General features: G+C 43.6%; 1 protein-coding gene across 6 annotated transcripts in view; it reads left to right on the forward strand.

The window, feature by feature from the left end:
• Positions 1-487: 487 nt before the first annotated feature.
• The window catches only part of fbn2a (fibrillin 2a), a 183,268-nt gene continuing 171,742 nt past the window's right edge, over positions 488-12,013 (forward strand). For all 6 annotated transcript variants that reach the window (XM_079600824.1, XM_079600826.1, XM_079600827.1 and 3 more), the window contains exons 1-4: positions 488-887; positions 1,108-1,190; positions 11,466-11,564; positions 11,758-11,853. In XM_079600824.1, coding sequence (XP_079456950.1) covers positions 742-887; positions 1,108-1,190; positions 11,466-11,564; positions 11,758-11,853 — 424 coding nt within the window. In that variant the 5' untranslated portion in view covers positions 488-741. The remainder of the gene's footprint in view (positions 888-1,107; positions 1,191-11,465; positions 11,565-11,757; positions 11,854-12,013) is intronic.

Raw genomic sequence — 12,013 nt, forward strand, 5'->3', positions numbered from 1 at the left:
CCTAACAGTAAAATGGAAATTAAGTTTTTTGATCTCATGAAACTGCGACGCGGAAGTCGTCGGGTAAACGTATTTAGCGATGAGATCGAGACTACGTTAAATATATTTTGTGTGTTCTCATTTGATCAAATAGCTAAATAAAACTCCACAATAGTGTTATCACAACTTTATATATATATATATATATATATATATATATATATATATATATATAGAGAGAGAGAGAGAGAGAGAGAGAGAGAGAGAGAGAGAGAGAGAGAGAGAGAGAGAGAGAGAGAGATTGATAACGGCAGACAGAAGAGAGAAAGATGTCGACCCACAATTCGTTAACTCGTTTTTTTTTTTTTTTGTAATTGGATGCAAAGGCAATATAATACTACTAAGTATAGTGTTATAAATGTGTAGGCCTACATATATGTGGAAAATGAAAATATAAAAAAACATGCAGTATGCTGACCGTTAAAATATTTGTTTACAGGTTACAGTCTGAACAATTTACATGACAAGCACATGACAATTTGAGATGATTTTCATACACACCTTCCCTCAAGTCTCCGCGTGAGTGCACAGTCCAGCCCATCTTCCTTCATCCTCTCCTCCACAAGCTGCCCTCCTCCTCTTCGGTTCAGAGCTCACAGCTTACATTTCAAGTGGAAAAACTAACACAACAAAAACAGGATCTGTTATGATTCTCCATTCATCTACTAGACTAACTGACTGTAAAGTTTCACTGGATCTATCATGACATCTCAAGGGGATCTGAGGTGTTTAGTGGGATTTGTTGCTCTACTGGGAGTTTTAATGGGGAAAATCTCAGGAATTCATGGAAAAGAGACTGTTCATATGGATGGATCCCAGAGACGGGGAAAACCAGAGTCACTGAGAGGGTGAGTCTCACACACACACATCCAAACTAATGCTGCTTTGATTAGTTTAAGGCTGTGATGTGTGGGCTGATACAGAAGCATGTGTCATATATGAACTTTTAGACCAGCTCTATAATTGTGTGTGTGTGCAGATTTCTTCCACTGCTTCGTCTAGCTTTCCCTTTACATGTATTATGCAGGTGAATTTGATCTTGAAGCTCATCATCATTGTGTTTTGCAGACCTAATGTGTGTGGGTCTCGTCTGCAGTCCTACTGTTGTCCAGGCTGGAAGACTCTGCCCGGGGGGAACCAGTGTGTCGTGCGTAAGTCAGGGTCCAGATGTTCCTCAGTCTGCTCTTCTAATTCAGCTTTAAAATTATTTAGATAAATAAATTCTAGGAAGTATGTGTAATGAATTAATGCTTGTTTTTTGCCTTGTAGAAATTATTAGACACAAATCTGACAGCAGGGATTGTCAGTATAGTTTACGTTAATTTACAGTTCTACTGTGATCTACACAGTATGTTAAATCATGTCATTTGGGGAAACTGATTACCTTACCAAAATTTATACAATGCTAGTTCTGTAAAATTTAATTTGAGTCCTTCAAAAAGAATATTTCCTGATATTAAATTAAACTGCAAACACTGCTAAAATACTCCACCCAAATTAGTTCAGGATTAGTTCACCCAAAAATAAAAATTCTGTCATTCATTCATTTGATTTGATTTGATTTATTTTATTAATCCCCCAGGGGGAAATTTATGTAACAGCAGCACAAAATACAGTGAATAAATAAACAACAACAACAACAAACAAACAATTACTCTCCCTCAAGTCATTACAAACCCGCAAGACTTTCCTTCACCTTCGGAACACAAACGAAGATCTTTTGATGAAATCTGAGAGCTTTCTGTCCCTCTATTGACAGTCCACGCAGCTACTGTACCACTTTTACTTTTATTTTCATCAACTCGTACAGCTGTTGTGGTAAATGGAAGCTCAAGCATGTTCGCTTGACATGCCAATGAGGTTCATTCTTGTGTTACGCAGCACGTTTGAGCTTCAGCAAGAACCAATGAGGTTCATTCTCATGTTACGCAGCACGTTTGAGCTTCAGCAAGAACCAATGAGGTTCATTCTCGTGTTACGCAGCACGTTTGAGCTTCAGCAAGAACCAATGAGGTTCATTCTTGTGTTACACAGCACGTTTGAGCTTCAGCAAGAACCAATGAGGTTCATTCCTGTGTTACGCAGCACGTTTGAGCTTCAGCAAGAACCAATGAGGTTCATTCTTGTGTTACGCAGCACGTTTGAGCTTCAGCAAGAACCAATGAGGTTCATTCTTGTGTTACGCAGCACGTTTGAGTTTCTGCAAGAACCAATGAGGTTCATTCTTGTGTTACGCAGCACGTTTGAGCTTCAGCAAGAACCAATGAGGGTCATTCCTGTGTTACGCAGCACGTTTGAGCTTCAGCAAGAACCAATGAGGGTCATTCTCGTGTTACTCAGCACGTTTGAGCTTCAGCAAGAACCAATGAGGTTCATTCTTGTGTTACGCAGCACGTTTGAGCTTCAGCAAGAACCAATGAGGTTCATTCCTGTGTTACGCAGCACGTTTGAGCTTCAGCAAGAACCAATGAGGTTCATTCTTGTGTTACGCAGCACGTTTGAGCTTCAGCAAGAACCAATGAGGTTCATTCTTGTGTTACGCAGCACGTTTGAGCTTCAGCAAGAACCAATGAGGTTCATTCTTGTGTTACGCAGCACGTTTGAGCTTCAGCAAGAACCAATGAGGTTCATTCTTGTGTTACGCAGCACGTTTGAGCTTCAGCAAGAACCAATGAGGTTCATTCTTGTGTTACGCAGCACGTTTGAGCTTCAGCAAGAACCAATGAGGTTCATTCTTGTGTTACGCAGCACGTTTGAGCTTCAGCAAGAACCAATGAGGGTCATTCTCGTGTTACTCAGCACGTTTGAGCTTCAGCAAGAACCAATGAGGTTCATTCTTGTGTTACGCAGCACGTTTGAGCTTCAGCAAGAACCAATGAGGTTCATTCCTGTGTTACGCAGCACGTTTGAGCTTCAGCAAGAACCAATGAGGTTCATTCTTGTGTTACGCAGCACGTTTGAGCTTCAGCAAGAACCAATGAGGGTCATTCTCATGTTACGCAGCACGTTTGAGCTTCAGCAAGAACCAATGAGGTTCATTCTCGTGTTACGCATCACGCTTGAGCTTCAGCAAGAACCAATGAGGTTCATTCTTGTGTTACGCAGCACGTTTGAGCTTCAGCAAGAACCAATGAGGTTCATTCCTGTGTTACGCAGCGCGTTTGAGCTTCAGCAAGAACCAATGAGGTTCATTCTCGTGTTACGCAGCATGTTTGAGCTTCAGCAAGAACCAATGAGGTTCATTCTCGTGTTACGCATCACGCTTGAGCTTCAGCAAGAACCAATGAGGTTCATTCTTGTGTTACGCAGCACGTTTGAGCTTCAGCAAGAACCAATGAGGTTCATTCCTGTGTTACGCAGCACGTTTGAGCTTCAGCAAGAACCAATGAGGTTCATTCTTGTGTTACGCAGCATGTTTGAGCTTCAGCAAGAACCAATGAGGTTCATTCCTGTGTTACGCAGCACGTTTGAGCTTCAGCAAGAACCAATGAGGTTCATTCTCGTGTTACGCAGCACGTTTGAGCTTCAGCAAGAACCAATGAGGTTCATTCTTGTGTTACACAGCACGTTTGAGCTTCAGCAAGAACCAATGAGGTTCATTCCTGTGTTACGCAGCACGTTTGAGCTTCAGCAAGAACCAATGAGGTTCATTCTTGTGTTACACAGCACGTTTGAGCTTCAGCAAGAACCAATGAGGGTCATTCTCGTGTTACGCAGCACGTTTGAGCTTCTGCAAGAACCAATGAGGTTCATTCCTGTGTTACGCAGCACGTTTGAGCTTCAGCAAGAACCAATGAGGTTCATTCTTGTGTTACACAGCACGTTTGAGCTTCAGCAAGAACCAATGAGGTTCATTCCTGTGTTACGCAGCACGTTTGAGCTTCAGCAAGAACCAATGAGGTTCATTCTTGTGTTACGCAGCACGTTTGAGCTTCAGCAAGAACCAATGAGGTTCATTCTTGTGTTACGCAGCATGTTTGAGCTTCAGCAAGAACCAATGAGGTTCATTCCTGTGTTACGCAGCGCGTTTGAGCTTCAGCAAGAACCAATGAGGTTCATTCTCGTGTTACGCATCACGCTTGAGCTTCAGCAAGAACCAATGAGGTTCATTCTTGTGTTACGCAGCACGTTTGAGCTTCAGCAAGAACCAATGAGGTTCATTCTTGTGTTACGCAGCACGTTTGAGCTTCAGCAAGAACCAATGAGGTTCATTCTTGTGTTACGCAGCATGTTTGAGCTTCAGCAAGAACCAATGAGGTTCATTCCTGTGTTACGCAGCACGTTTGAGCTTCAGCAAGAACCAATGAGGTTCATTCTCGTGTTACGCAGCACGTTTGAGCTTCAGCAAGAACCAATGAGGTTCATTCTCGTGTTACACAGCACGTTTGAGCTTCAGCAAGAACCAATGAGGTTCATTCCTGTGTTACGCAGCACGTTTGAGCTTCAGCAAGAACCAATGAGGTTCATTCTTGTGTTACACAGCACGTTTGAGCTTCAGCAAGAACCAATGAGGTTCATTCTCGTGTTACGCAGCACGTTTGAGCTTCTGCAAGAACCAATGAGGTTCATTCCTGTGTTACGCAGCACGTTTGAGCTTCTGCAAGAACCAATGAGGTTCATTCTCGTGTTACGCATCACGCTTGAGCTTCAGCAAGAACCAATGAGGTTCATTCTCGTGTTACGCAGCACGTTTGAGCTTCTGCAAGAACCAATGAGGTTCATTCCTGTGTTACGCAGCACGTTTGAGCTTCAGCAAGAACCAATGAGGTTCATTCTCGTGTTACGCATCACGCTTGAGCTTCAGCAAGAACCAATGAGGTTCATTCTTGTGTTACGCAGCACGTTTGAGCTTCAGCAAGAACCAATGAGGTTCATTCCTGTGTTACGCAGCACGTTTGAGCTTCAGCAAGAACCAATGAGGTTCATTCTTGTGTTACGCAGCACGTTTGAGCTTCAGCAAGAACCAATGAGGTTCATTCCTGTGTTACGCAGCACGTTTGAGCTTCAGCAAGAACCAATGAGGTTCATTCCTGTGTTACGCAGCACGTTTGAGCTTCTGCAAGAACCAATGAGGTTCATTCTTGTGTTACGCAGCACGTTTGAGCTTCAGCAAGAACCAATGAGGTTCATTCCTGTGTTACGCAGCACGTTTGAGCTTCAGCAAGAACCAATGAGGTTCATTCTCGTGTTACGCAGCACGTTTGAGCGTCAGCAAGAACCAATGAGGTTCATTCTTGTGTTACACAGCACGTTTGAGCTTCAGCAAGAACCAATGAGGTTCATTCCTGTGTTACGCAGCACGTTTGAGCTTCAGCAAGAACCAATGAGGTTCATTCTTGTGTTACACAGCACGTTTGAGCTTCAGCAAGAACCAATGAGGGTCATTCTCGTGTTACGCAGCACGTTTGAGCTTCAGCAAGAACCAATGAGGTTCATTCTTGTGTTACGCAGCACGTTTGAGCTTCAGCAAGAACCAATGAGGTTCATTCCTGTGTTACGCAGCACGTTTGAGCTTCAGCAAGAACCAATGAGGTTCATTCTTGTGTTACACAGCACGTTTGAGCTTCAGCAAGAACCAATGAGGTTCATTCCTGTGTTACGCAGCACGTTTGAGCTTCAGCAAGAACCAATGAGGTTCATTCTTGTGTTACACAGCACGTTTGAGCTTCAGCAAGAACCAATGAGGTTCATTCTTGTGTTACGCAGCACGTTTGAGCTTCAGCAAGAACCAATGAGGTTCATTCTTGTGTTACGCAGCACGTTTGAGCTTCAGCAAGAACCAATGAGGTTCATTCTTGTGTTACGCAGCACGTTTGAGCTTCAGCAAGAACCAATGAGGTTCATTCCTGTGTTACGCAGCACGTTTGAGCTTCAGCAAGAACCAATGAGGTTCATTCCTGTGTTACGCAGCACGTTTGAGCTTCAGCAAGAACCAATGAGGTTCATTCTCGTGTTACGCAGCACGTTTGAGCTTCAGCAAGAACCAATGAGGTTCATTCTTGTGTTACACAGCACGTTTGAGCTTCAGCAAGAACCAATGAGGTTCATTCCTGTGTTACGCAGCACGTTTGAGCTTCAGCAAGAACCAATGAGGTTCATTCTTGTGTTACACAGCACGTTTGAGCTTCAGCAAGAACCAATGAGGTTCATTCTCGTGTTACGCAGCACGTTTGAGCTTCTGCAAGAACCAATGAGGTTCATTCCTGTGTTACGCAGCACGTTTGAGCTTCTGCAAGAACCAATGAGGTTCATTCTCGTGTTACGCATCACGCTTGAGCTTCAGCAAGAACCAATGAGGGTCATTCTCGTGTTACGCAGCACGTTTGAGCTTCTGCAAGAACCAATGAGGTTCATTCCTGTGTTACGCAGCACGTTTGAGCTTCAGCAAGAACCAATGAGGTTCATTCTTGTGTTACACAGCACGTTTGAGCTTCAGCAAGAACCAATGAGGTTCATTCCTGTGTTACGCAGCACGTTTGAGCTTCAGCAAGAACCAATGAGGTTCATTCTTGTGTTACACAGCACGTTTGAGCTTCAGCAAGAACCAATGAGGTTCATTCTTGTGTTACGCAGCACGTTTGAGCTTCTGCAAGAACCAATGAGGTTCATTCCTGTCTTACGCAGCACGTTTGAGCTTCTGCAAGAACCAATGAGGGTCATTCTCGTGTTACGCAGCACGTTTGAGCTTCAGCAAGAACCAATGAGGTTCATTCCTGTGTTACGCAGCACGTTTGAGCTTCTGCAAGAACCAATGAGGGTCATTCTCGTGTTACGCAGCACGTTTGAGCTTCAGCAAGAACCAATGAGGTTCATTCTTGTGTTACGCAGCACGTTTGAGCTTCTGCAAGAACCAATGAGGTTCATTCCTGTGTTACGCAGCACGTTTGAGCTTCAGCAAGAACCAATGAGGGTCATTCTCGTGTTACGCAGCACGTTTGAGCTTCAGCAAGAACCAATGAGGTTCATTCTTGTGTTACGCAGCACGTTTGAGCTTCTGCAAGAACCAATGAGATTCATCCTCATGTTACGCAGCACGTTTGAGCTTCTGCAAGAACCAATGAGATTCATCCTCATGTTACGCAGCACGTTTGAGCTTCAGCAAGAACCAATGAGGTTCATTCTCGTGTTACGCATCACGCTTGAGCTTCAGCAAGAACCAATGAGGTTCATTCTTGTGTTACGCAGCACGTTTGAGCTTCAGCAAGAACCAATGAGGTTCATTCCTGTGTTACGCAGCACGTTTGAGCTTCAGCAAGAACCAATGAGGTTCATTCTTGTGTTACGCAGCACGTTTGAGCTTCAGCAAGAACCAATGAGGTTCATTCTTGTGTTACGCAGCACGTTTGAGCTTCAGCAAGAACCAATGAGGTTCATTCCTGTGTTACGCAGCACGTTTGAGCTTCAGCAAGAACCAATGAGGTTCATTCTCGTGTTACGCAGCACGTTTGAGCTTCAGCAAGAACCAATGAGGTTCATTCTTGTGTTACACAGCACGTTTGAGCTTCAGCAAGAACCAATGAGGTTCATTCCTGTGTTACGCAGCACGTTTGAGCTTCAGCAAGAACCAATGAGGTTCATTCCTGTGTTACGCAGCACGTTTGAGCTTCAGCAAGAACCAATGAGGTTCATTCTCGTGTTACGCAGCACGTTTGAGCTTCAGCAAGAACCAATGAGGTTCATTCTTGTGTTACACAGCACGTTTGAGCTTCAGCAAGAACCAATGAGGTTCATTCTCGTGTTACGCAGCACGTTTGAGCTTCTGCAAGAACCAATGAGGTTCATTCCTGTGTTACGCAGCACGTTTGAGCTTCTGCAAGAACCAATGAGGTTCATTCTCGTGTTACGCATCACGCTTGAGCTTCAGCAAGAACCAATGAGGGTCATTCTCGTGTTACGCAGCACGTTTGAGCTTCTGCAAGAACCAATGAGGTTCATTCCTGTGTTACGCAGCACGTTTGAGCTTCAGCAAGAACCAATGAGGTTCATTCTTGTGTTACACAGCACGTTTGAGCTTCAGCAAGAACCAATGAGGTTCATTCCTGTGTTACGCAGCACGTTTGAGCTTCAGCAAGAACCAATGAGGTTCATTCTTGTGTTACACAGCACGTTTGAGCTTCAGCAAGAACCAATGAGGTTCATTCTTGTGTTACGCAGCACGTTTGAGCTTCTGCAAGAACCAATGAGGTTCATTCCTGTCTTACGCAGCACGTTTGAGCTTCTGCAAGAACCAATGAGGGTCATTCTCGTGTTACGCAGCACGTTTGAGCTTCAGCAAGAACCAATGAGGTTCATTCCTGTGTTACGCAGCACGTTTGAGCTTCTGCAAGAACCAATGAGGGTCATTCTCGTGTTACGCAGCACGTTTGAGCTTCAGCAAGAACCAATGAGGTTCATTCTTGTGTTACGCAGCACGTTTGAGCTTCTGCAAGAACCAATGAGGTTCATTCCTGTGTTACGCAGCACGTTTGAGCTTCAGCAAGAACCAATGAGGGTCATTCTCGTGTTACGCAGCACGTTTGAGCTTCAGCAAGAACCAATGAGGTTCATTCTTGTGTTACGCAGCACGTTTGAGCTTCTGCAAGAACCAATGAGATTCATCCTCATGTTACGCAGCACGTTTGAGCTTCTGCAAGAACCAATGAGATTCATCCTCATGTTACGCAGCACGTTTGAGCTTCAGCAAGAACCAATGAGGTTCATTCTCGTGTTACGCATCACGCTTGAGCTTCAGCAAGAACCAATGAGGTTCATTCTTGTGTTACGCAGCACGTTTGAGCTTCAGCAAGAACCAATGAGGTTCATTCCTGTGTTACGCAGCACGTTTGAGCTTCAGCAAGAACCAATGAGGTTCATTCTTGTGTTACGCAGCACGTTTGAGCTTCAGCAAGAACCAATGAGGTTCATTCTTGTGTTACGCAGCACGTTTGAGCTTCAGCAAGAACCAATGAGGTTCATTCCTGTGTTACGCAGCACGTTTGAGCTTCAGCAAGAACCAATGAGGTTCATTCTCGTGTTACGCAGCACGTTTGAGCTTCAGCAAGAACCAATGAGGTTCATTCTTGTGTTACACAGCACGTTTGAGCTTCAGCAAGAACCAATGAGGTTCATTCCTGTGTTACGCAGCACGTTTGAGCTTCAGCAAGAACCAATGAGGTTCATTCTTGTGTTACACAGCACGTTTGAGCTTCAGCAAGAACCAATGAGGGTCATTCTCGTGTTACGCAGCACGTTTGAGCTTCTGCAAGAACCAATGAGGTTCATTCCTGTGTTACGCAGCACGTTTGAGCTTCAGCAAGAACCAATGAGGTTCATTCTTGTGTTACACAGCACGTTTGAGCTTCAGCAAGAACCAATGAGGTTCATTCCTGTGTTACGCAGCACGTTTGAGCTTCAGCAAGAACCAATGAGGTTCATTCTTGTGTTACACAGCACGTTTGAGCTTCAGCAAGAACCAATGAGGTTCATTCTTGTGTTACGCAGCACGTTTGAGCTTCTGCAAGAACCAATGAGGTTCATTCCTGTCTTACGCAGCACGTTTGAGCTTCTGCAAGAACCAATGAGGTTCATTCCTGTGTTACGCAGCACGTTTGAGCTTCAGCAAGAACCAATGAGGTTCATTCCTGTGTTACGCAGCACGTTTGAGCTTCAGCAAGAACCAATGAGGGTCATTCTCGTGTTACGCAGCACGTTTGAGCTTCAGCAAGAACCAATGAGGTTCATTCCTGTGTTACGCAGCACGTTTGAGCTTCAGCAAGAACCAATGAGGTTCATTCCTGTCTTACGCAGCACGTTTGAGCTTCTGCAAGAACCAATGAGGTTCATTCCTGTCTTACGCAGCACGTTTGAGCTTCTGCAAGAACCAATGAGGTTCATTCCTGTGTTACGCAGCACGTTTGAGCTTCAGCAAGAACCAATGAGGTTCATTCCTGTGTTACGCAGCACGTTTGAGCTTCAGCAAGAACCAATGAGGGTCATTCTCGTGTTACGCAGCACGTTTGAGCTTCAGCAAGAACCAATGAGGTTCATTCCTGTGTTACGCAGCACGTTTGAGCTTCAGCAAGAACCAATGAGGTTCATTCTTGTGTTACGCAGCACGTTTGAGCTTCAGCAAGAACCAATGAGGTTCATTCCTGTGTTACGCAGCACGTTTGAGATTCAGCAAGAACCAATGAGGTTCATTCTTGTGTTACGCAGCACGTTTGAGCTTCAGCAAGAACCAATGAGGTTCATTCTCGTGTTACGCAGCACGTTTGAGCTTCAGCAAGAACCAATGAGGTTCATTCTTGTGTTACACAGCACGTTTGAGCTTCAGCAAGAACCAATGAGGTTCATTCTTGTGTTACGCAGCACGTTTGAGCTTCAGCAAGAACCAATGAGGTTCATTCTAGTGTTATGCAGCACGTTTGAGCTTCTGCAAGAACCAATGAGGTTCATTCTTGTGTTACGCAGCACGTTTGAGCTTCTGCAAGAACCAATGAGATTCATCCTCATGTTACGCAGCACGTTTGAGCTTCAGCAAGAACCAATGAGGTTCATTGAGGTTATTTCCTTCTAAAAAAAGCCCAAAAAGTATTTTTATCCATTCTGGCAGTTTTTGGGTCCTGAAAACGCAAACTTTTGAAAACAATACTGTTATTGTCTTCATGTAAACTACAAAACTGTGAACAACGTGACAACATGTGCATGTGTATTACATATTCAGTCTGTAGGCGCGTTGTTTCTTTACAAAGTACTATTACTGTGTTGGTGACCTGGCAGCAGAGTACAGGCTTTTTAGTCCTTTTTCCGTTATTAGTACAACTTCCGCGTTTAGCGTCGTCTTGTATTGTAAACCTTTAATCCCACAGCAATATAATTAGTGTTAACTAAATGTTAACACTGCAAAGAGTGAAATTAACAGACATAGTTGTGGTTAATGAGATAATTAATTGATTAATTGATAATTGAGCATTAGTGATGATTTATCTTGCTGTTTATAAGCAGAATCATGGAACAAGAACAGAAAAAACACAAGAACTACAACAGTATTCCAGCCAAAGCCTTAGATTAAATCAATTGAAAAGTGAAGATAATAGAAGACATTTAATCTCTCAAGATCTTAGCAGAGGATGATTAAACAGCTCCACAAACAGCATGACAACAGCATCTCTTATTTCTGACCAAGTTTACTTTATTTCTGTCATACATCTACAAAAGTTCTTACAGTTTATCAAGTAAAGAAAAATAAGACAGTATTGCGTTTGTGATTTCTGTACACTGTAGTTGCTCAGACACCTGTGTGAACTTGAGGTGAACTGATGTCATGCATCCTCTAAAAATCACCTAAACATTAGCTGATTCACACACATTGAAAACACTTTAAACACTCACGTTTCTTCATTCCAGTGATATTTTCTGTTAATATTGCCACATGCTCTTTATCATAGCCATTTGCCGGAACAGCTGTGGTGGTGGTTTCTGCTCCAGACCCAACATGTGCACATGTCCTGGTGGCCAAACAGCCCCATCCTGTGCCACCAAATCATGTATGTTTAATACATTATGTGTTCTATTGTACAGAATATGTTTGTTTTTTTACATTATACTGCATAATTTCTATTCAAACAAAATTTTGGAAGTGAAGTTCACATTAGGCATGTAAAACAGACCTAACCAGTCATGACATGAATCACTTGTGACTAAAATATTTCTTTCTCCCTCCCTGTTTTCTTGCTTAAGCCCAACGGTGCAATACCAGATGTATGAATGGAGGGGTGTGTGAAGAGGATCATTGCCATTGTCCAAAGGGATATACAGGAATCTTTTGTGGACAGCGTGAGTATACATAGTGTTTGTGGTCTTTGCCCTGCGTAGTACTTGATCCTTTCCAAACTGCACACAGCTCAACATGTTGTCCCTTATTCCTGTCTGCTTCTTCTAAAGAGTCCACGCAGTATCACCTGTCGTACACTAGCCTCTGGAGATCTCCTGATCC

This window comes from Phoxinus phoxinus (genome assembly GCF_949152265.1).
Source record: "Phoxinus phoxinus genome assembly, chromosome: 23".
NCBI lineage: Eukaryota > Metazoa > Chordata > Actinopteri > Cypriniformes > Leuciscidae > Phoxinus > Phoxinus phoxinus.